This window comes from Mesoplodon mirus (genome assembly GCF_964341445.2).
Source record: "Mesoplodon mirus genome assembly, chromosome: 6".
In the NCBI taxonomy this organism is placed as follows: Eukaryota; Metazoa; Chordata; class Mammalia; order Artiodactyla; family Ziphiidae; genus Mesoplodon; species Mesoplodon mirus.
In genome coordinates, this window is record NC_138982.1 from 760,645 (window position 1) to 786,464 (window position 25,820).

At 36.5% G+C, this 25,820-nt stretch overlaps 1 protein-coding gene across 2 annotated transcripts in view; it reads right to left on the reverse strand.

Annotated features, from left to right (window-relative positions):
- TOPBP1 (DNA topoisomerase II binding protein 1) overlaps nt 1-25,820 on the reverse strand; it is a 70,203-nt gene that overhangs the window by 31,121 nt on the left and 13,262 nt on the right. For both annotated transcript variants that reach the window (XM_082625275.1, XM_082625276.1), the window contains exons 11-14: nt 8,832-9,175; nt 8,012-8,184; nt 3,496-3,707; nt 1,961-2,247 (exon numbers count right to left, since the gene is read on the reverse strand). In XM_082625275.1, coding sequence (XP_082481401.1) covers nt 1,961-2,247; nt 3,496-3,707; nt 8,012-8,184; nt 8,832-9,175 — 1,016 coding nt within the window. The remainder of the gene's footprint in view (nt 1-1,960; nt 2,248-3,495; nt 3,708-8,011; nt 8,185-8,831; nt 9,176-25,820) is intronic.

Sequence of the window (25,820 nt, forward strand, 5' to 3'; positions counted from 1 at the left end):
AACATGGACAAATCTTCTAAATGAAGGTTGAACAAGAATAGACAGACTCATAATACATGTTATGATTCCACCTATTTAAAAGTGAAAAACAAGCGTAACAAAGCTAGTGTTAGGGGCTTCCCTGGTGGCGCAGTGGTTGGGAGTCCGCCTGCCGATGCAGGGCACACGGGTTCGTGCCCCGGTCCGGGAGGATCCCACATGCTGTGGAGCGGCTGGGCCCGTGAGCCATGGCCGCTGGGCCTGCACATCCGGAGCCTGTGCTCCGCAACGGGAGAGGCCACGTCAGTGAGAGGCCCGCATACCGGAAAAAAAAAAAAAAAGCTAGTGTTAGAAGTCAGGAGTATTACCTCTGGGGAGGAAGGAGGAAGAAGTGATGGGAAGCGGGGACTTGAGGAAGATTCTATAGCGTTGGCAATGATCTCTCTCTGAATGTGTACTGTGTCTTCCCAACTGTTAACACTAATGTTTCATTTACCAGCACATTCGTTGTACTTTTCTGGACGTGTGTCAATTAAAAATTAAGTTAAATAAGGGGTGCTTTTTATTGTGAGGGCTAATGTATGTTCAATTTTGTGACCCACATGGAATCATGGGCCCTTCTGTTTTCAGAGAAAAAATTCAAAATACCATTTTACATCAATTTGAAGAACCACTGATTATAAGATGAAGAACTATTTTATATATCACAAAAGACAGAGAGAGAGAGAGACACTGCTAAATACACTATGACTAAACAATGAAACCTTTAAATGTCTTTTGTACCTTCACTGAGACTATTTCTATTTCAGAACCATCAGCTTTTCACTGCAAGGTAGAAGAATGGTCTCAATGACTAGAAATATTTCTGCTAACTTCTTGTCTCCTAATATTATTTCATTTACTATTCAAAGAGTCTATGACCTTTGAGACCTTGGAAATCATCTAGATATGCTCCATGATTTTACAGACGGGGATAATGAAACCCAAGAAGGTTGACTCGCCTTAAAAGGCTGCAAAAGGAAAAGCAGAGGCCTGACTCTAGATCTTGCAGTTCCCAAACCAGTGGTTTTCCTCTACTTCTTAAGGCACAAGGAACAGTGTTAATCACAGCACAAAATGTCACTTCAGAAGAAATTTGATCAAAGATTTAGTTTGGAGCAAACTGTCCTGGGTATCAATTTATATTTATTTTCTAAAGATGAACAATCTGTAAACTTTAAGTCTGCTCCAAAACATACTAGTAAAGATTATTAAACTCTATGAGTAAAACCTCAATAGATAAATCGTACAATAATTTTGCAAAGTCATGGATTAAAAAAACATGGTTTAAATAGCCACTTGAAAGGCCAAAAACTACTAAAGGAATAGTGAAGAAATTATCTTTGGGGAATGAAAGGAAACCATTTGAGAAGCTTGAATTAGCCCTTGATTTGTGAATGAATTTTTCAGAAAGGGAGCCATACTCCAGTGCTCAGAAGATCAAAGAAAGATGCACACTTAACTCATCTTTTTAAGGGAAATGATTGAAAAGTAAAGTGGTAACAGACATTTTCAGAAAGAGCAGCGGGTGTACTCCTAGAATCAAAACATAAGTAGCAATGTGTTTATGTTATTTTACAGTTTACGAAATTATTTCATCACACAATTTCACTTAATCCTTATGATAAACCTGTAAGTTTTCAGAGTGAGTGATACTATGCTCTTTGTACAAAAGGAACTAATGCTCAGATATGTTAAATGATCTGAGTCATACCGTTCATGACAGATATAGGACTTGAATCCAGATGTCCTGATTTCACACCATATATATCTCTAGCTGTTACCTCAACCCTGGATATATGTAGAGACTCAATACTATGCATCTATTTGCCAACATTTCTGGAAGTTACCACTACAAACTTCAGAGGTGATGGAGAACTTGGTGCTTTACTTTATAAGCTATAAAACTGTTATCTCCAGGACCATTTTCTATAAGCCTTACCTTCACATCAAAGGAAGGCTTGAAGAGTTTGTCTTTGGACAGAAACTTTGATGGCGTATCCAGGCGTAATGAGGGCTCCTTCTGAAGTGGTTGTCCTGCTGCAGGGGAGACTGAAGCCTGTCCGGAGAGCTGTGAGATCACCGCATGGAAAGCTTTACTCTGAAACCGGTTCATATCTAAAGGTGTAACGGCCGTTTTTCTGTGAGTTTCCAGGTCTGTGACAGGATGCTCTGGAGTATCTGGATTTAGATTCACCCCGTTTGTTGTTTCAGTTTCCAAACTTTGTTCTAGAGATTTAAAATGAAAAGAAACAAATGTGAGCCAGTAATGTCTTTTTGTGTCTAAAGAGGCACACAAGAAGTGACGTTTTTACATCTTATTGTGAGTTTTCATGTGAATTCTCAAGTATACTTCAAACCACAAAGTTATATACCTACTTTCAAAGAAACAAACCAGACAATCTATTAAAATATGTGTTGAGTTAGGCAAGTACATCAACTGAAACAAATAATTAATGAAATTAGATTTCCTGTTTCATCTTGTTGTAACTTGAAATATTCTCAATAAACCTCGTAATTTGCCCAAAAATATAAATAATGTCATCTTAGTCAATGGCAGAGTAAAAAAGAAAATCCCAATTACATGCACTCAGAGTTAACAACTACGGTCAAGTTTTTGGAAAGTGCTTAATGAAGTTTTAATATTACTTTGCCTGCATTGTAAAATTTCCAGGTTGTCTAGAAAAAAGTAGTAAGTAATAGCTTTGAGAAGCTTCCCTGAAGTTTGCCCAGGGATGCCATCATCTTACAAGAGAGGCTACTGTGTCCTCCGACCCTGCCTCCTACCTTTTTTCAACATTTAACGAATACACTTATTAGACGGCTGCTCCGTGCCAGGCCCGATCTAGACAATGAAAATATATAATGCACAAGACACATGTACTCCTTGCCTTTTCAGGGCTTTTGGTTGAGCGGGGAAACATGAAAGTAACCTAGAACGGTAACACTGGGACGAGAGCTACAAAAGGCCAGGGTGTTATGGCAAGACAAAGGCCATACTTGGTGAGTCAAGGAAGGCTTTCCAGGGAAAGTGATACCCAAGTCGAGAACTGAAAGATAAGGAGGAATAGGCAAGAATGAAGCAGGTAAGAGATAACATGCAAAAGCCCAAAGATGAGGAATAGAGAGTACTTTACTCACAAGATGTGTCAGTATGAGCCACTGAAGGAACAGTAAATGGGATCTAAGCTCATTAGACTTCAAACACTGAGACCCTAGAATGTTCCTATATTGTTCTGTACCCTCTAACTTTCAGATAGTGCCTACACTTGATAGTACAGATACAAATTAAACATTTGTGCTATGAACGCATATTTATTTTGCCCACACCCCCAATAATGAGTGCCCAAGAGTGGCTCACGTGAAAGGGAGAAATTTTAACGACCTGTCCTAAAAATAAGTTTTAGCACATTCATATCCCAGAAACCATCAAATTGTAAAAATATATATATAAAAGGACAAAATAAAAGTATTAACCTTCTTTAGGTGAATTTTTGATCAGAAAATGGCTTTCATTTGCTCTCTTTCCCAATCTAGCAGTCTCCAACAGCCAAGCTATAGTGACCGCTGGTAAATTCCACTTCTTGGCAGCTTCATATTTAGAACCACCTGGTTCTTTCAATACAAGATGTGTACTGGCAAACATGCCTTTCTTTGCGTTGGATTTGCGAACGAAGAATTCTTGAACGCTGAAAGTTACATTTAAAGAAAACTAAATGTCATATGCACAATTAGCCAGCAAAGTAAGAATGAAGTTTCTAATACAATGGTTTTGTTAGAGTTCTGAATATAAGAAAATACTCACAGATTAAAAGTTGGCTCTATTTCTTAAATTAAGCTAATCCCCTTACAAGTGCTTACTCTAGAATGAAAATGTATTACTACAATTAAACTTTTTATAAAAACATAAGCAAATTAAACTACACTTACAAGAAATAACCAGAAAAACCATCTATTTAATTAGTCATCACCCATCCACCTTGTCTTTCCTCCCAAAAGGAGGCAGCATGGAACAACTACGGGAGCAAAGGAAGAGTATTAATAACACATTATATCTTTTAGCCCACTACAACTTCTCCAACTATTTTCATATATCTCATTCGATCCTCTCAATATTTGTGAAATACCAATATTTTACAAATTATTGTAAAAATACGACCTGGGAAAAGATGCAGAGAAATTAAACGCCTTCCTCATGATCACAGAATATTAAAGAGAATATGGGGGCAAAAACAGAATATGAGATATAAACAGAATTGTCTTTTCTTTCAGGACTTCTGGGTTTTAGGTCTAGATCCCCACTTTTAAGATTTTTTTAATATTCCACATTTTTCCTAGTACTTTCATGGATTCATTTTTCACATTTAACCCACTGATCAATTAATTTGGTACTTATTTTGGGATGAGATGTTGCTCCAACTTTACTGAATCATATTTATTAAATAAACCATCTCTTCCTCAATAAGTGGAAATATCACTTTTATCATATACCAAATTCCTGTTTGTGTTTAGGTCTATTTCTAGACTTTCTGCCTGTTCACTGAACTTTCTGCTACTTACAGACACACTATTTTATCTAGTGAGGTTTACAATATATATTTAAATAACTATTCTATTTCAGAATTTTTATGACTTTCCTGCTTGCTAATATTTTCTTTGAATTTAAGAATTAGTTTGCTTATTGCCCTCTCTAAAAAATTTCTTTATAACGTTTAGTCTTCCTGTCCAAGAGCAGATACATCTTTCATACTGTTTAAGTCTTATTTATTTCCCTCAATAGCATTTTACAAGTTTCTGTAGCTCTTCCAAGTTTCCCTTTAAAATTCTTTTAAAAATCAAAGTATAGTTGACATACAATATTATATTAGTTTCAGGTGTACTACGTAGTGACTCGACGTTTAAATGCATTACAAATGATCAACACCAAAAGTCTAGTAGCCATCTGTCAACATACAAAGGTAGTACAGTATTACTTTTTTCCTTATGCTGAATATTACATCCCCGTGACTTTTTAATTTTATAACTGGAATTTTGTACTTTTTTTTTTTTTTTTTTTTTTTTGCGGTACGCGGGCCTCTCACTGTTGTGGCCTCTCCCGTTGTGGAGCACAGGCTCTGGACGCGCAGGCTCAGCGGCCATGGCTCACGGGCCTAGCCGCTCCGCGGCATGTGGGATCTTCCCAGACTGGGGCACGAACCTGTGTCCCCTGCATCAGCAGGCGGACTCTCAACCACTGCGCCACCAGGGAAGCCCGGAATTTTGTACCTCTTAATCCCCTTCACCTATTTTGCCCAACCTTCCATTCCTTTCCCCTCTGGTGACTACTAATTTGTTCTCTGTATCTATGAGCCTATTTTGGTTTTATTTTGTTTGTTCATTTGTTTTGTTTTTTTAGATTCCACACCATGTTGCTAGGTGTTTTATCTCTTATTACAGATTTAGTAAGAGACCTTTGTTTTCATTAGCTCTTCTAACTGGTTGTACATATGATGGTCAGTGACTTCTGTATATTAATATTCTACATAACCACTTTGCTGAATTTTTCTGTGAGCACCACTTCAGCCTGTTGCCATATTTTGTTATTGTTATTTGCTACAATTTCAGTTTTTTCCAAAAGCTTACTGTTTGGTATAATCCAAGTACACAACACAGCAAAAAAGGAAATATACAATTTAATGAATTATCATAAGATGAAAACCCTTATATCCACCACCCACGTCAGAAGACAGAATCTTACCAGTCACTCCAGAACCTCTCCAATGTGCCTCTTCTCAGTTACTAACCCCCTTCCCTCCCTTGCTAACAGTAGCCACTATTTGGATATTTATGATTATCACTTCCTTACTTTTCTTTTGTTTTATCACATAGTGCATCCTTAAACACTACATTTAATTTTTTATGTCTTTTAGCTTGCAGGTTCCCTCTTCTTTCCTTGCCCCCTTGTTGAAGACAGTATAATGTAGAGTTATCTCAGAGTCTGGATCTTGCTGATTGTATTGCTGTGCTGTAATAGAACGTTATTCTCCTGTATTTCCTATAATTCAGTAGTTGAATCTAGGTTTTATTAGATTGAGGTTTCATTATTTTGCTAAGACTACTTCAAGGTGGTGATGTATTCTTCACAAGGAAGCATATAATGTCTGGTTTTCTCTTTAGTATGTGATTAACTGTTGGTTTTCAATGCCTAGATTCTTTCATTTATTAGGAGTCACAATCTTATCATTCCTTTTTCACTTATTTGTTGGAATTCTTCTATAAAGGGAAATTGTCTTATCCATTATTATGGTACTCTGGTACAGACTGTATAGGAAAGGCAGGATAAATATTTGATCCTTTCTCTTTATTTACCAGCTTTCAAAATAATGAGTTGGTTTCCTAGCATCCTTCAAACATGACCAATTAGCTTAGTTTGTTTGGTGCCATTATGAAGTTATGATTTAAACATTATTTGATGTGTCTGGATCCACTGCCATTATTATTTCTAGTGACACTTAACTTTTCCTGTCTTTGGCCAGTGGAGTTCCTTTTGACACAACCCTTCCTACTAGTCTTCAATAATATATCAATACTTGCTCTCTGTTCTGACAAAATGTTTCAGACTCACTGGTATCTTCTCTGCCCCAGACCTAGAACTGATCGTTTCTTTAAGCTTCAGTTTCTTTTAGTGGGAAGTGGTATTTTAAGGTCACAATGTGGGCACTGGTGTTGCTTGTTACTATCAGGTTGATCATGATTTCTAGGCTTAAAAGTGGTTTTGAATTCCTCTTTGAACCAAGAGTTACTAAAAAGTTCTAAAATGTCCAGTTGATAAAGTCTTTTCATTTTCTATTTCTACTACTCATTTCTAATTTGGGGGTTTTTTTTTTTTTTGCACTGTGATTACAGAATATGGTCTCCACTCTTTCTACTTCAGGGAACTTACTGAGGTTTTCTTTGTGGCCAATTTCTATACAAGCAACGTTTATGAGTGTTCCAAAGGTGCTTGAAATGGTATGGTCACTGTTTTAGGGTGGATAGCTAACTATGCTGTTTAAATCTGTATCCTTTCTTGTTTTCCATTTGACCTGTCATGAGGTAAAAGGTGGGAATTAAAGTCTCCTACAGTTAATGTTTCTGCTGATTCCTCATTGAATTTCCTGCTGTTTTTGTTCTATGAATGGCAGTCACGCTCTATTTGGTATATACATATTTTTCACCTTCAGTGTGAATAGCACTCTTTATTTACAGTGCTCTTCTTTTTCCTGTTTAATGCCTTTTGATTTGAATCCAAACTTGTCTGACGTTAAAACTGCAACACTCTCTTTTCTTTTGATGTATCTTTGCCCATCTTATTTTTTTCCCCGAATGTTCCGGATCATTTCGGTTTAGATGTGTCTCTTGTTTAAAAGCATTTTAAGTGCTGCTTAATGATATAATCTAAAAGAACTTTTCCTTTAATGTAAAGTTTACTTCATTTATATTTATTTATATAATGAGTTTTCTACTTCCTTTTTAAATAGCCACCATTAAAGTTCACTTACAGGTTGGGCTAATTTGGATTTTGGAACTTTAAAATGAACTTTAAATTTTTTTTTAAATTAAAATGAATTTTAAAGTTCATTTTCTTTCTCCCAGAGTAGTCATTATTCCTGCTTAATATCTGCACTGCAGAAAAACAATGCATGTTCACTGAAAAAGAACAAATCATCCGTATGGCACACGGAAGGAAATAAATAATGCTTAGATAAGCAACACTCAATAACTACCCATGTATCAGCTTTAAATATTCCCTTTCCTGGTAGGTAAGCATTAATACCTGGAGTCTTAACATTTGCCAGGCAGCCTTCTAACAGCATTCTCCCTCTCCCACTTTGAGCCATCACATAGATATTCAACACACTCCTCATAAATATTATAAAGACACCCAGTGAAATCCTAATTTGAATGCTCTTCTATAAGTCAAAACAAATAAAAAGTACACCAAGACAGCAGGTACACTAAAAATACTACATACCTTGCTCCAAGGCGATTTGCTAAGAATGTCAACGAATCTTTTTCAGCTCCTGCACACTGGCTGAATGAAAGAACACAATCCTCTAAAGGAGTCATTCCTGCCATTACTGGGACTGGTGTGAAGAGAGGATTTGACTTTGGATCAATTAAAGTCTGATAGTCTATACAAGTTACCTTTTAAAAACAAGAGAAACAATAACATCAACCTGAAATAAGCGACTAGTGGTTAACACTGGTTCAGTTACAGTAACAGTAATTTTAGTTTAGATGAAAAGCAATTTTACTTTCATATAAATGTGTATATATGCGCATTCTCAACCATTTAAAATTATAACATTAAAGAAATACATACACATCAATCCATTATATAGGATGTTAAAATCAGTCAGATTTATCATCGAATTTATTGAATTTTGCTTAAAATTTAATTTCTTCCAATGTATTACCATTTTTTCTTTGAAAGTTGAAAAATAAATCAATGATGAAATTATTAGTGATAAGCCAGCAAGATGGAATAATACAAAAGTGTATGTCATGTTTTGGTAGTAAGAAAATTAGGAAAATTGAAATAGTATGAGATGACCTGGAGCAACTTCCTAAGAAGGAACACTGCTGGTATGGCCCCTCTATTCTACCAGGATTAGGACCACAAAGCTTGCATAGTTTATTATTTACAATTTCCTTTGCTAAAAGCAAAATCCAGACAGTGCTCAAACCCAAATACCAATTTACTGAAACGGAACTGCCTAAGAAATAAACGTGTACTCTTAGTTTCAGACATCCTTCAATACTACATTTCAACTGATACAGTGTTTTCTTACCAGCCACGTATTTGTAACAACTTCTCCCACAGTTGCCTGTACTTCACACCCCAGCAGAGGAACCACAGCATAATCAGCAACAACTCTGCTCTGAAGTGACACAATTTTTCCAGCATTTTCTCTTATGATAGTTGCAATACTAAATTCATTTTCATTACTAAAACCTAAAACAAGAAAACTCTTTTGGCTAAATAAACCTTCTTCAGTAATTGTAGAAGCATCAGGGAGGCAATGACTGACGGAAGACTGGTTTTCTTCTTGCAGAGAAATATGAGTAGAATCAATAAGGGGCTCCACATGAGCAGAATCATTAAAGGGCCCAACTTCAGACTTCGCAACTTCAACTGGAACAGAAAAAGAAATGTTTTCTAACAGGTAGTTTATTTTATAAAGTTTATTTCCTAGTAAGGATATTAAGGTAACATGGAACCTGAGAACTGTGATCACACGTATAAAACTAAGGCTTTATAAGCACACAATGAAGAAAGAATACGAACCATCCCATTCTCTGGGTTCCCAGGAGTATCAGTATTACTAGGACAACAGCAATCATGTTACTATTCTAAGTATTGCTAGTGTACTAGAAAACTCTTAATTAGTTGAAAATCATGAAGCTCCAATAACTCCATGGGCCTGTTTGAGTTCCGAAACTGGTTCAGATAATTCACAAGAGAATTAAGAAAATACCATTAAGCAAAAAATGGAAGCAACAGGCCTAAGTGGTCAAGCGCATCACATGGAAATAACTGAATAAATACAATAATAAGAGAATTATGGTTACTTCCCTTTCAAAAATTTCTAAAAAGTTTCATAATGAAATTGGAGCTATTTAGCTTCTATATAGATTCTTAAGAAAACAACTGATCAAGGACCCAACAGTCTCAACAATTTCACTTCAGGATAAAGTTGGCTGATAAATGGGTAGTAGAAGAAAAAACCATAGCTATTTTAAAATATACATGTCAATAATGAAAATGCAGCTGCTGCCAGTGTCCTAGTCCTCACGGTGAGACACAGCTACCCCCTGCCTCTGCAGGAGACCTTCCAACACTAGCAGGGTGTTATACACTGGAAAAGTCCTGGTTTAAAAATAAAGGGATTAGGAGAGGGCGGACAGCAGAAGCAAGAATAACTGCAGTCCTGCAGCCTGTGGAACTAAAACCACATTCACAGAAAGACAGACAAGATGAAAAGGCAGAGGGCGATGTACCAGATGAAGGAACAAGATAAAACCCCACAAAAAAAAACTAAATGAAGTGGAGATAGGCAACCTTCCAGAAAAAGAATTCAGAATAATGATAGTGAAGATGACCCAGGACCTCGGAAAAAGGATGGAAGCAAAGATTAAGGAAATGCAAGAAATGTTTAACAAAGACCTAGGAGAATTAAAGAACAAACAAACAGAGATGAACAATACAATAACTGAAATGAAAAATATACTAGAAGGAATCAATAGCAGAATGACTGAGACAGAAGAACGGATAACTGACCTGGAAGACAGAATGGTGGAATTCACTGCTGTGGAACAGAATAAAGAAAAAAGAATGAAAAGAAATGAAGACAGACTAAGAGACCTCTGGGACAACATTAAACGCAACATTCACATTATAGGGGTCCCAGAAGGAGAAGAGAGAGAAAAAGGACCAGAGAAGATATTTGAAGAGATTATAGTCAAAAACTTCCCTAACATGGGAAAGGAAACAGCCACCCAAGTCCAGGAAGCACAGACTCCCATACAGGATAAAGCCAAAGAGAAACACGCCGAGACACACAGTAATCAAACTGGCAAAAATTAAACACAAAGAAAAATTATTGAAAGCAACAAGGGAAAAGTGACAAATAATATACAAGGGAACTCCCATAAGGTTAAAAGCTGATTTCTCAACAGAAACTCTAAAAGCCAGAAGGGAGTGGCATGACATATTTAAAGTGATGAAAGCGAAGAAGCTAAAACCAAGATTACTCTACCCTGCAAGGATCTCATTCAGATTCCATGGAGGAATCAAAAGCTTTACAGACAAGCAAAAGCAAAGAGAATTCAGCGCCACCAAACCAGCTCTACAGCAAATGCTAAAGGAACTTCTCTAAGTGGGAAACACAAGAGAAGAAAAGGACCTACGAAAACAAACCCAAAACAACAAAGAAAATGGTAACAGGAACATACATATCGATAATTACCTTAAACATGAATGGATTAAATGCTCCAACCAAAAGACACAGGCTCGCTGAATGGATACAAAAACAAGATCCATATATATGCTGTCTACAAAGGGCCCACTTCAGACCTAGGGACACATAGAGATTGGAAGTGAAGGGATGGAAAATGATATTCCATGCAAATGGAAATCAAAAGAAAGCTGGAGTAGCAATACTCATATCCAATAAAATAGACTTTAAAACAAAAAATGTTACAAGAGACAAGGAAGGACACTACATAATGACCAAGGAATCAATCCAAGAAGAAGATATAACAATTATAAACATATATGCACCCAACATAGGACCACCTCAATATGTAAGGCAACTGCTAACAGCTATAAAAGAGGAAATCGACAGTAACACAATAATAGTGGGGGGACTTCCCTGGTGGTCCAGTGGTTAAGAATCCGCCTGCCAATGCAGAGAACACGTGTTTGAGCCCTGGTCCAGGAAGATCCCACATGCTGCGGAGCAACTAAGCCCGTGCGCCACAACTACTGAGCCTGCTCTCTAGAGCCCGTGAGCCACAACTACTGAGCCCAAGTGCCACAAGTACTGAACCCTGCGCGACTAGAGCCCATGCTCTGCAACAAGAGAAGCCACCGCAATGAGAAGCCCGCGCACCGCAACAAAGAGTAGTCCGCTCCCCGCAACTAGAGAAAGCCCGCGCACTGCAACGAAGACCCAACGCAGCCAAAAATAAATAAATTAATAAAAATAACAACAGTGGGGCACTTTAACACCTCACTTACACCAAGGACAGATCATCCAAACAGAATATTAATAAGGAAACACAAGCTTTAAATGACACAATACACCAGATAGATTTAATTGATATTTATAAGACACTCCATCCATAAACAGCAGATTACACTTTCTTCTCAAGTGCACACGGAAGATTCTCCATGACAGATCACACCTTGGGTCACAAGTCAAGCCCCAGTAAACTTAAGAAAACTGAAATCATATCAAGCATCTTTTCCAACCACAACATTATGAGATTAGAAATCAATTACAGGGAAAAAAAACCGTAAAAACCACAGACACATGGAGGCTAAACAATACGTTACTAAATGACCAAGACATCACTGAAGAAATCAAAGAGGACATCAAAAAATACCTAGAGACAAATGACAATGAAAACACGTCAATCCAAAACCTATGGGATGCAGAAAAAGCAGTTCTAAGATGGAAGTTTATAGCGATAGAATTGTACCTCAAGAAAAAACAAACATCTCAAATAAACAATCTATCCTTACACCTAAAAGAACTAGAGAAAGAAGAACAAGCAAAACCCAAGGTTAGCAACAGGAGAGAAATCATAAAGATCAGAGCAGAAATAAATGAAATAGAAACAAAGAAAAAAATAGCAAAGATCAGTAAAACTGAAAGTTGGTTCTTTGAGAAGATAAACATAACTGATAAACCATTAGCCAGACTCATCAAGAAAAAGTGGGAGAGGACTCAAATGAATAAAATTAGAAATGAAAAAGGAGAAGTTACAACAGACACTGCAGAAATACAAAGCACGCTAGGAGACTACTACAAGCAACTCTATGCCAATAAAATGGACAACCTGGAAGAAATGGACAAATTCTTAGAAAAGCACAACCTTCCGAGACTGAACCAGGAAGAAACAGAAAATATAAACAGACCAAGCACTGAAATTGAAACTGATTAAAAATCTTCCAACAAACAAAAGTTCAGGACCAGATGGCTTCACAGGTGAATTCTATCAAACATTTAGAGAAGAGCAAACACCCATCCTTCTCAAACTCTTCCAAAAAATGGCAGAGGAAGGAACACTTCCAAACTCATTCTATGAAGCCACTGTCACCCTGATATCAAAACAAAGATACTACAAAAATTACAGACCAATATCACTGATGAGTATAGATGAAAATTCCTCAACAAAATAGTAGCAAACAATCCAACAACACATTAAAAGGATCATACACCATGATCAACTGGGATTTATCCCAGGGGTGCAAGGATTCTTCAATATATGCAAATCAATCAATGTGATACACCACATTAACAAATTGAAGAACAAAAACCATATGATCATCTCCATAGATGCAGAAAAAGCTTTTGACAAAATTCAACACCCATTTACGATAAAAACTCTCCAGAAAGTGGGCACAGAGGGAACGTACCTCAACATAATAAAGGCCATATACGACAAACCCGCAGCAAACATCATTCTCAATGGTGAAAAACTGAAAGCATTTCCTCTAAGATCAGGAACAAGACACGGATGTCCACTCTCACCACTATTATTCAACATAGTTTTGGAATGCCTAGCCACGGCAATCAGAGAAGAAAAAGAAATAAAAGGAATCCAAACTGGAAAAGAAGAAGTAAAGCTGTCACTGTTTACAGATGACATGATACTATACACAGAGAATCCTGAAGATGCCACCAGAAAACTACTAGAGCTAATCAATGAATTTGGTAAACTTGCAGGATACAAAATTAATGTACAGAAATCTCTTGCATTCCTATACACTAATGATGAAAAATGTGAAAGAGAAAATAAGGAAACACTCCCATTTACCACTGCAACAAAAAGAATAAAGTACCTAGGGAGACAAAAGACCTGTATGCAGAAAAGTATAAGACACTCATGAAAGAAATTACAGATGAAACAAACAGATGGAGAGATATACCACGTTCTTGGATTGGAAGAATCAATATTGTGAAAATGACTTGACTACCCAAAGCAATCTACAGATTCAATGCAATCCCTATCAAATTACCAATGGCATTTTTTACAGAACTGGAACAAAAAATCTTAAGATTTGTATGGAGACACAAAATACCCCGAATAGCCAAAGTGGTCTTGAGGGAAAAAAAATGGAGCTGGATGAATCAGGCTCCCTGACTTCAGACTACATGACAAAGCTATGGTAATTAAGACAATATGGTACTGGCACAAAAACAGAAACATAGATCAATGGAACAGGATAGAAAGCGCACATGTAAACCCACGCACCTGTGGTCTACTTATCTATGACAAAGGAGGCAAGGATATACAATGGAGAAAAGACAGTCTCTTCAATAAGTGGTGCTGGGAGAACTGGACAGCTACATATAAAATAATGAAATTAGAGCACTCCCTAACACCATACACAAAAATAAACTCAAAATGGATTAAAGACCTAAATGTAAGGCCAGACACTATAAAACTCTTAGAGGAAAACATAGGAAGAACACTCTTTGACATAAATCACAGCAAGGCCTTTTTTGATCCACCTCCAAGAGTAATGGAAATAAAAACAAAAATAAACATATGGGACCTAATGAAACTTAAGTTTTTGCACAGCAAAGGAAACTACAAACAAGATGAAAAGACAACCCTCAGAATGGGAGAAAATATTTGCAAATGAATCAATGGACAAAGGATTAATCTCCAAAATATATAAACAGCTCATGCAGCTCAATATTTAAAAAAAAAAACAATCCAAAAATGGACAGAAGACCTAAATAGACATTTCTCCAAAGAAGACATACAGATGGCCAAGAAGCACATGAAAAGCTGCTCAACATTACTAATTATTAGAGAAATGCAAATCAAAACTACAATGAGGTATCACACCTCACACCAGTTAGAATGGGCATCATCAGAAAATCTTCAAACAACAAATGCTGGAGAGGGTGTGGAGAAAAGGGAACCCTCTTGCACTGTTGGTGGGAACGTAAACTGATGCAGTCACTATGGAGAACAGTATGGAGGTTCCTTAAAAAACTAAAAATAGCATTACCATATGGCCCAGCAATCCCACTACTGGGCATACACCCATAGAAAACCATAATTCAAAAAGACACACGCACCCCAGTGTTCACTGCAGCACTATTTACAATAGCCAGGACATGGAAGCAACCTAAATGCCCATCGACAGATGAATGGATAAAGAAGATGTGGCACATATACACAATGGAATATTACTCAGCCATAAGAAGGAATGAAACTGGGTCATTTGTAGAGATGTGGATGGATCTAGAGACTGTCATACGGAGTGAAGTAAGTCAGAAAGAGAAAAACAAATATATTAACACATATATGTGGAATCTAGAAAAATGGTACAGAGGAACTGGTTTGCAGGGCAGAAAATGAGACATAGTTGCAGTGAAGAAACGTATGGGCACCAAGGGGGGAAAGTGGTGGGGGGGGCGGTGGTGGAGGTGGGGTGGTGTGATGAATTGGGAGATTGGGATTGACATGTATACACTAATATGTATAAAATGGACAACTAATAAGAACCTGCTGTATAATAAAATAAATAAAATTAAATTTAAAAAATAAAAGTAAAGAGATTAGGAGCAGTTGCTCTACTGACTTGCTGTATAAACAAAAAAAGAAAATGCAGTCCCTAACATGCAATAAATATCGTGTAATCAGGACTAGAAGTTTAAGAGGTAAAAACTTAGCATGTTTTTGAAAACTCTAGAGGTGCTGTGATGAAGGGTAATGCCTTACAGCAGAGATAGGCAAACTACAGCCCAGGGGCCAAAGTGGGCCCATGGCCTGTGTATTATGGTTTTTACATGTTTAAAGGGTTGCAAAAATAGAACAGTACAAAATAGAATGTGTGACAGAGACAGAATGTGGCTGGCAAAGCCCAAAATATTTACTGTCTGGCCTTTTACAAAAACAGTTTGCCAAGCCCTGCTTCATGGGATTCCAACAAGCCTGGAAGGTATTCAAGGATTCTTAACATTTATTTATATAGGTACTATGCCTAAGTGCTTTACATGCATGTAATTAATGGACATGATACTATTAGGCTCATTCTATTGCTGTATCTATACCCTTTCTTCAAGAAGAATACCAGGCTTAAAGAGGTTATGTAACTTACCTAAAGTCATACAGTTATTAGGTGGCAGAAATGAGATATAAACCGAAGTCTGTCTGACTCCAGGGTCCATAACATTATGTTATAGTGCCATCTTCTTATTTCTATCTTCATCTCCAATAGACATGACCATTTTCACTTTTAGACTAATTACTGTTTATATATACTTTAATTCCTACTTAATACAAGTATTTAAATTGCTCTTCCTGACACTCTGAAGAAGTAGTTTTGTCTAGAGCATTACTGATCAGTAGGTCAGGAGACTATGACCCTCAGTTTCATATTATAAGGAATAAGGGATAATAGTATATTTATAATTTATAGAGATGTATGAGGATGAATAAGCTTAGATGGAAATAAAGGTGACATGATACTATAAAACATTTTGGAAAGTAGTTTTTAAAATAGGTATTTCTAATATAAAATATAAAAACAAAGTATTTTGCCATTAAAATTGTTCACAATCACATCAAGGAGGGAAAAAACAACTTTTTTTGATGTCTATATATAGGTGGTGAGATGGGAAGAAGGAAGAAGCCCAGGGGAATTTTAGACTACTATAAAAACAAACTAGAAATACTAAGTTCTTATAAATGATAAGTAAAACCCTGAAGTTATTAAAGACTCAGAATAAATTAACATGTTCTACAGTAGTTCTTCCCATTTTAGAAATAAAACCCTTTCTCAAATAGATGTCATTCAGTAGCCCAATAAACTACCGAATAATAATAGGCTTTTTGACAAGCCTATTATTGAAAAAACTCTCTCAAATCAAAAGTAATTTTAAGAAGTAATTGTAAAACACTTGATTACATTCTTCTAAATTTGGTGCTTGGGGATTCACTGAGATTTACTGTTACTAAATCCTTTCAAAGTCAGTAGACTACTAGCTGCTTTAGAAAGGAAGGTTTGAGAAACCAACTGCCTGCCTCCAGCAAGTACCCTTGTTGAAGGATAATGCATAAAACTACTTCCAGCCAATCTGTGGCTTCTTAGTACTAGGACATCCTAAAAAATTAGGATGATCTGATATGACACACTACTAAAGCATAAACAAGTGGTCTGACAAAAGTCAATTCTGCAGTACACCATGAAGAGAAGTAGTGTGGATAAAAAAATAAGAGTACTGAAAGTTCCCTTCTAGAAATATGGTAGGCTAGATATTCAAAACCCACTCACTAAACACACCTAGAATACAGGATGAAATATTAAAGATATCCTTATAACTACATAGCTGAGTTCGCAAGAAAGCAAGGGAAATTCTCAAGGGCTAAAAATGAAGTAGTAGCATGAATTCAGATCGTTAAGTGATACTAAAGCTAACGATTACCACCTATTTTGGCAGTGACCCTGAGAATTTAAGGATATCACATAGAGGGACAGGAGTCAAGCCTTTGATCTCACACAAATTAGAGGTGGGGCAGAGTATACCTTACCACTCAGAAACCCTAAAGGGAAATGCCTTCAGTGAAAATGTCGACCAAAACCCAATTCACCACCACCACCACCACCAAGTCCACCCTGCGAAAGGAGATGACGAGTACACTTTATTTTTCTGATGCACAGAAGAACATTTATGAAAACCACTTCCTAAACACGTCATAGACCAAAGACATGATAAAATTAGAAAGTATTTAGACTTGAACAATTACAAAAATGCTACATAAAAGATCTTTTGAAATATAACTTAGTACTTTCAGAGAAATCTACTGACATAAACACTTAGACAAAAAGAATACAAAAAAAACAAATTGTACAACTTAAGAAATCAAGAACAAAGAGAAGGAAAAAAAGAATAAGACAATAAATTAATGAAACAAAAATCAAAGTTGGTTTGTTAAAAAGATTAAAACTGGTGTTTAAATCTCCTAGAAAATATAGTTTACCAAAATTCATTCAGGAAGAAACAGAACAATGAAATAGTTTCATATCCATTAAATAAATCCATACTATAAAACCTTCCTACAAAAAAACACCAGGCCGGGGCTTCCCTGGTGGCTCAGTGGTTGAGAGTCCGCCTGCCGATGCAGGGGACGTGGGTTCGTGCCCCAGTCCAGGAAGATCCCACATGCCGTGGAGCGGCTGGGCCCATGAGCCATGGCCGCTGAGCCTGCGCGTCCGGAGCCTGTGCTCTGCAACGGGAGAGGCCACGACAGTGAGAGGCCCACGTACCGCAAAAAAACAAAAAAAACAAACCAAAATAAACACCAGGCCGTTAGACAGATGAATTTCATCACACATTCAAGTATAAGGGAACTCCAGTCTTACACAAACTGAGATTAAAGGAAAAAAAAAAGTAACTCACCAATCCATTTTATCAATAATAACGAAACCCAACAAAGACAACCGGAAAAGGAAAATTATAGGCCAATATCACACCGAATAGATAAAATCCTAAATAAAATATTAGTAAACAGAACACAGTAAAAAAAAGATGAATATATCATATCCAGAATTTAAACCTGATTTAACAATGTAAAATCTACTAATGCAATTTACCACACCAAGGAGAAAAAAAGTATGATAATTCTAATGAGCAGAGGAAAAGTACATAATACCCAGATCAAAGCCCTAAAGAAGAAAAACTACAAAACTTTTAGAAGAAAACATATAAGAAAAGCATCATTACATTAGATTTGGCAATGATTTCTTAATTATGACAACAAAAACACAGGCAATGAGAAAACAATAGATAAATTGGACATCATCACAATTAAAACTTTTGTCCATCAAAGAACACAGGGTAGAAAGGCCACCCAAAGAATGGGTGAAAATATATGCAAATCATGTATCTGATAAGGGATCAATATTCAAAATACATAAAGAACTCCTACTACTCAGGAACAAAAAAAAATCAACTCAATTGAATAAACATTTCTCCAAAGATGATTTATAGATGGCCAATAAAAACATGAAATGATGCTCAATGTCACTAATCATCAGGGAAATGCAAATCAAAACCACCAGAGAGATACCACTTCATACCCATTAGGATGATGCTTATTAAAAAAAAAACAGAAAATATAATATGTTGGTGAGGATGTGGAGAAACTGGGACCCTTGTGCATTGCTGGTGAGAATGTAAAGTGGTACACCACTGTGGAAAACAGCAAGGTGGTTTCCCAAAAAATTAAACATAGAATTACCATATGACTTATCAATTCCACTTCTGGGACTATATCTAAAAAAATGAAAGCAGGGACTTGAACAGATATCTGTACAGCGACGTTCACAGCACCATTATTTTAAAAAGCCAACCACAGAGAAAACTCAAGTGTCCATCAACAGAAAGGAACAGATAATTCCAACATACAATGAACTATATTCAATTTTAATAAGGAATGAAATTCTGACACATGCTAAAACATGGATGAAACTTGAGGACATTGTGCTAAGTGAAATAAGACACAAAAGGACAGATATTGTATGAGTCCATTTATATGAGCTACCTAGAATGGTCAAATTTAGAGACACAAAATAGAATGGTGGTTGCCAGGGACTGGGTGGAGGGAGGAATACAGAGTTACTGTTTAATGGTTATAAAATTTCAGTTTGGGAAGATAAAAAATTCTGGCATGAATGGTAATGATGGTGACACAATAGTGTGAATATAGTACCACTAAATTGTACACCTAAAAATAGTTTAAATGGTAAATTTTATGTTAGGCATATTTTACCATAATTTTTAAAAACTCAATACCCAAAAAGTTCTATAGAAAAGTTTAAATATGAAATCTAGTATTAAAAATATTTCATTCTTATATACCAGCAAACAGTTCAAAAATGTAATTTTAAGACATAAGAATTAAAATATCAAAAAGAACAAATGAACATAATATAAATAGAAAACAAAAAATTAGGAATAGTTATAACACAGCATGTGTAGGATCTTATGAATGTAGTTATACTTTATTGAACAACATTAAAAAAAGATAAAACTCTATGCTGATATTCTATAGTCATAGAAAGGAAGATCTTTTCATTGTAAAGATGTCAATTCTGCTCCAAATTATAAATTCAGTACAATCCCAACCAAATTCCCATATTAATTTATGCAAACTGAAAAACTAATTTTAAAAATTAGAAGAAAAGGTCCAAAAAAGGGTAAGACACTTTTGTAAAGAAAATTGGAGTCCTTTTATTTCAGATATCAAAACATATTACACAAGGATATTATAATAAGATGGTTTATCAGTGCAGTATCTCAATGGAAGAGAATAAAAAGCTTAGGGCTTCTCTGGTTGCGCAGTGGTTGAGAGTCCGCCTGCCGATGCAGGAGACACAGGTTCGTGCCCCGGTCTGGGAAGATCCCACATGCCGCGGAGCGGCTGGGCCCGTGAGCGATGGCCACTGAGCCTGTGCGTCTGGAGCCTGTGCTCCACAAAGGGAGAGGCCACAACAGTGAGAGGCTCGCGTACTGCAAAAAAAAAAAAGCTTAAACACAGATCCCCACTTAACAGACCCTTAATAAATGACGGGGCAGGAGTGCAAATTAGTAGAGAAAGGATGGCCTATTCAATAAAAAGTGTGAAAACAAGTGATTATCCACATGGATAATCTGAACACTTCTTATCAAATACAAAAATCAACTCCATGTGGACTGAAGACATAACGTGGAAAGGCAAAACTTTAAGACTTCTAAAAAATACACATAAAAATAACTTTATGACCCTCAGATAGGAAAACTTGTATAAAATAGAAAACCATAAACCACAAAATAACAGATTGAAAAATCCAACTACTTTAAAATATTCATCAAATAACACTCAAAAAGATGCTCTACCTTACTAGCAATCAGTTATAAAATTAAAAACACAATGAGATCCCACTTTACATCCATCAAATTAATAAGAATTTCAAGCCTTATGGGAAATTCTAAATGTTGAAAGGATGTGCAATAGGAATCCTTACTATTGTTCTAGTATAAAGTGGTAAACTAGAACAAACACTTCAGAAAGCAATATGCATTATGTAAGAAAGTGGAAGACGTACATATCCCAGGAATCAGCCATGCCCACCCTAGAAAAATTCTTGCTCATGTGCACAGAGACGTGCATAAGAACAATCTCAGCAGTACGGTTTGTACTGCATTGGCAAAACAACAAAGCAAAACCAAAAAAAACACAATAAAAATATCCTTAGGTGGGAAAATAAATTGTGGTATGTTCATATACCAGTGTGGTACATTCATAACCAGTTACTTGGATGAGATGAATATCTCTCATGCTGAGATTAGGATAGCAAAAGAGTACATACCATGTATCACTTATGTAAGTCAAAATACACACAAAACAAAGTAGTGCATATATTACTTACAGATATATACACGTTGTAAACCACAAAGAAAATGGGAAGGGATTCACAGGAGAATTTTGACCAAGTAGAGTATTTTATTTTTTCTAATAGCTAGATTAGTAGTATACGGTTACTCATTAAATTATTCTTTGTATGTTTTTGGATGTATTGAATAGTTCATAATAAATTTTTAACACCTTTATCAAAGTATAATTGCTTTACAATATTGTTTCTGCTGCATAACAAAGTGAATCAGCTATATGCATACGAATATACCCATACCCCCACCTTCTTGCGTCTCCCTCCCACTCTCCCTATCCCAACCCTCTAGGTGGACCTGCTAGGCAGATGTTTACCACTAGCTATCTATTTTACATGTGGTAGTGTAAATAAGTCAATGTTACTCTTTCACTTTATCCCAGCTTACCCTTCCCCCTCCCTGTGTCCTCAAGTCCATTCTCTACGTCTGCATCTTTATTCCTGTCCTGCCCCTAGGTTCATCAGAACCTTTTTTTTAAAATTTAGATTCCATATATGTTACCATACGGTATTTTTCACTTTCTGACTTACTTCACTCTGTAAGACAGAGTCTAGGTGCACCCACCTCACTACAAATAACTTAATTTTGCTTCTTTTTATGGTTGAGTAGTATTCCATTGTATACATTGCCACGTCTTCTTTATCCATTCATCTGTCAATGGATACTGAGGTTGCTTCCATGTCCTGGTTATTGTAAATAGAGCTGCAATGAACATTGTTGTACATGACTCTTTTTGAATTATGGTTTTCTCAGGGTACATGCCCAGTAGTGGGATTGCTGGGGCATAGAGTAGTTCTATTCTTAGTGTTTTAAGGTACCTCCATACTGTTCTCCATAGTGGCTGCACCAATTTACATTCCCACCAACAGTGCAAGAGGGTTCCCTTTTCTCCACACCGTCCCCAGCATTTATTGTTTGTAGATTTTTTTTTTTGCGGTACACGGGCCTCTCACTGCTGTGGCCTCTCCCGTTGTGGAGCACAGGCTCCGGATGCGTAGGCTCAGCAGCCATGGCTCACGGGCCAAGCCGCTCCACAGCATGTGGGATTTTCCCGGACCAGGGCATGAACCCGTGTCCCCTGCATCGGCAGGCGGACTGTCAACCACTGCGCCACCAGGGAAGCCCTGTTTGTAGATTTTTTGATGATGGCCATTCTGACAAGTGTGAGGTGATACCTCATGGTAGCTTTGATTTGCATTTCTCTAATGATTAGTGAGGTTGAGCATCCTTTCGTGTGCTTGTTGGCAATCTGTGTATCTTCTGTGGAGAAAAGTCTATTTAGGTCTTCTGCCCATTTTTGGATTTTTTTTTTTTTGACATTGAACTGCATAAGCTGCTTGTATATTTTGGAGATTAATCCTTTGTCAGTTACTTCATTTGCAAATATTTTCTCCCATTCTGAGGGTTGTCTTTTCATCTTGTTTATGGTTTCCATTGCTGTGCAAAAGGCTTTACCTTTCATTAGGTCCCATTTGTTTACTTGTTTTTATTTCCATTTCTCTAGGAGGTGGGTCAAAAAGGATCTTGCTGTGATTTATGTCATAGAGTGTTCTGCCTATGTTTTCCTCTAAGAGTTTGATAGTGTCTGGCCTTACATTTAGGTCTTTAATCCATTTTGAGTTTATTTTTGTGTATGGTGTTAGGGAGTGTTCTAATTTCATTCTTTTACATGTAGCTGTCCAGTTTTCCCAGCACCACTTATTGAAGAGGCTGTATTTTCTCCATTGTATATTCTTGCCTCCTTTATCAAAGATAAGGTGAACATTAGAGGTGGGGGTTTATCTCTGGGCTTTCTATCCTGTTCCATCGATCTATATTTCTGTTTGTGCCAGCACCATACTGTCTTGATCATTGTAGCTTTGTAGTATAGTCTGAAGTCAGGGAGCCTGATTCCTCCAGCTCTGGTTTTTTCTCAAGATTGCATTGCGTATTTGGGTTCTTTTGTGTTTCCATACAAATTGTGAAATTTTTTGCTCTAGTTCTGTGAAAAATGCCATTGGTAGTTTGGTAGGGATTGCAATGAATCCGTAGATTGCTTTGGGTAGTATAGTCATTTTCACAATATTGATTCTTCCAAAGCAAGAACATGGTGTATCTCTCTGCTTGTATCATCTTTAATTTCTTTCATCAGTGTCTCATAGTTTTCTGCATACAGGTCTTTTAGCTCCTTAGGTAGGTTTATTCCTAGGTATTTTATTCTTTTTGTTGCAATAGTAAATGGGAGTGTTTCCTTAATTTCTTTCAGATTTTTTGTCATTAGTATATAGGAATGCAAGAGACTTCTGTGCATTAATTTTGTATCCTACTACTCTACCAAATTCATTGATTAGCTCTAGTAGTTTTCTGGTAGCATCTTTAGGATTTTCTATGTATAGTATCATGTCGTCTGCAAACAGTGCCAGTTTTACTACTTCTTTTCCGATTTGGATTCCTCTTATTTCTTTTTCTTCTCTGACTGCTGTGGGTAAAACTTCCAAAACTATGTTGAATACTGGTGAGAGTGGGTACCCTTGTCTTGTTCCTGATCTTAGAGAAAATGGTTCCGTTTTTCACCTTTGAGAAGGATACTGACTGTCGGTTTGTCATACATGTCCTTTATTAAGTTGAGGTAGGTTCCCTCTGTGCCCACTTTCTGGAGAGTTTTTATCATAAATTGGTGCTGAATTTTGTCAAAAGCTTTTTCTGCATCTACTGAGATTACCATATGGTTTTTATCCTTTAATTTGTTAATATTGTGTATCACATTGATTGAATTGTGTATATTGAAGAATACTTGCATTCCTGGGATAAACCCCACTTGATCATGGTGTATGATCCCTTTAGTGTGCTGTTGCATTCTGTTTGCTAGTATTTTGTTGAGGATTTTTGCATCTATGTTCATCAGAGATATTGGCCTGTAGTTTTCTTTTTTTGTGACATCATTGTCTGGCTTTGGTATCAAGGTGATGGTGGCCTCGTAGAATGAGTTTGGGAGTATTCTTCCCTCTGCTATATTTTGGAAGCCTTTGAGGAGGATAGGTGTTAACTCTTCTGTAAATGTTTGATAGAATTCGCCTGTGAAGCCATCTGGTCCTGGGCTTTTAGTTGTTGGAAGATTTTTAATCACAGTTTCAATTTCAGTGCTTGTGATTGGTCTGTTTATATTTTCTATTTCTTCCTGGTTCAGTCTTGGAAGGTTTTGCTTTTCTAAGAATTTGCCCATTTCTTCGAGGTTGTCCATTTTTTTGGCATTTAGTCACTTGTAATCTCTCATGATCCTTTGTATTTCTGCAGTGTCAATTGTTACTTCTCCTTTTTCATTTCTGTTGATTTGTCTTCTCCCTGTTTTTCTTGATGAGTCTGGCTAACGGTTTATCAATTTTGTTTATCTTCTCAAAGAACAAGCTTTTAGTTGTATTGATCTTTGCTATAGTTTCCTTCATTTGTACTTCATTGATTTCTATTCTGATCTTTATGATTTCTTTCCTTCTACTAACTTTGGGGTTTTTTCGTTCTTCTTCCTCTAATTCCTTTAGGTGTAAGGTTAGGTTGTTTGAGATGTTTCTTGTTTCTTCAAGTAGGATTGTATTGCTAAACTTCCCTCTTAGAACTGCTTTTGCTGCATCCCAGTAGTTTTCTGTCATCGTGTTTCTATTGTCATTTGTTTCTAGGTATTTTTTGATTTCCTCTTTGATTTTCAGTGATCTCTTGGTTATTTAGTAGTGTATTGTTTAGCCTCCATGTGTTTGTATTTTTTACAGATTTTTTTCCTGTAATTGATATCTAGTATCATAGCGTTGTGGATGGAAAAGATATTTGATATGATTTCAACTTTCTTAAATTTGCCAAGGCTTGACTTGTGACCTATGATATGGTCTATCCTGGAGAATATTCCATGAGCACTTGAGAAGAAAGTGTATTCTGCTGCTTTTTGATGTAATGTCCTATAAATATCAATTAAGTCCATCTTGTTTAATGACATTTAAAGCTTGTGTTTCCTTATTTATTTTCATTTTGGATGATCTCTTCATTGGTGATAGTGAGGTATTAAAGTCCCCTACTATGATTGTTACCATCAATTTCCCCTTTTATGGCTGTTAGCATTTGCCCTATGTATTGAGGTGCTCCTATGTTGGGTGCATAAATACTTACAATTGTTATATCTTCTTGGATTGATCCCTTGATCATTATGTAGTGTCTTCTTGGTCTATTGTAATATTGTTTATTTTAAACTCTATTTTGTCTGATATGAGTATTGCTACTCCAGCTTTCTTTTGATTTCCATTTGCATGGAATATCTTTTTCCATCCCCTCAGTTTCAGTCTGTGTATGTCGCTAGGTCTGAAGTGGGTCTCTTGTAGACAGCATATATGTGGGTCTTGTTTTTGTATCCATTCAGCCAGTCTATGTCTTTTGGTTGGAGCATTTAATCCATTTACATTTAAGGTAATTATCTATATGCATGTTCCTATTCCCATTTTCTTAATTGTTTTGGGTTTGTTATTGTAGGTCTTTTCCTTCTCTTGTGTTTCCTCCCTAGAGAAGTTCCTTTAGCATTTGTTGTCAAGCTGCTTTTGTGATGAATTCTCTTAGTTTTTGCTTGTCTGTAAAGGTTTTAAT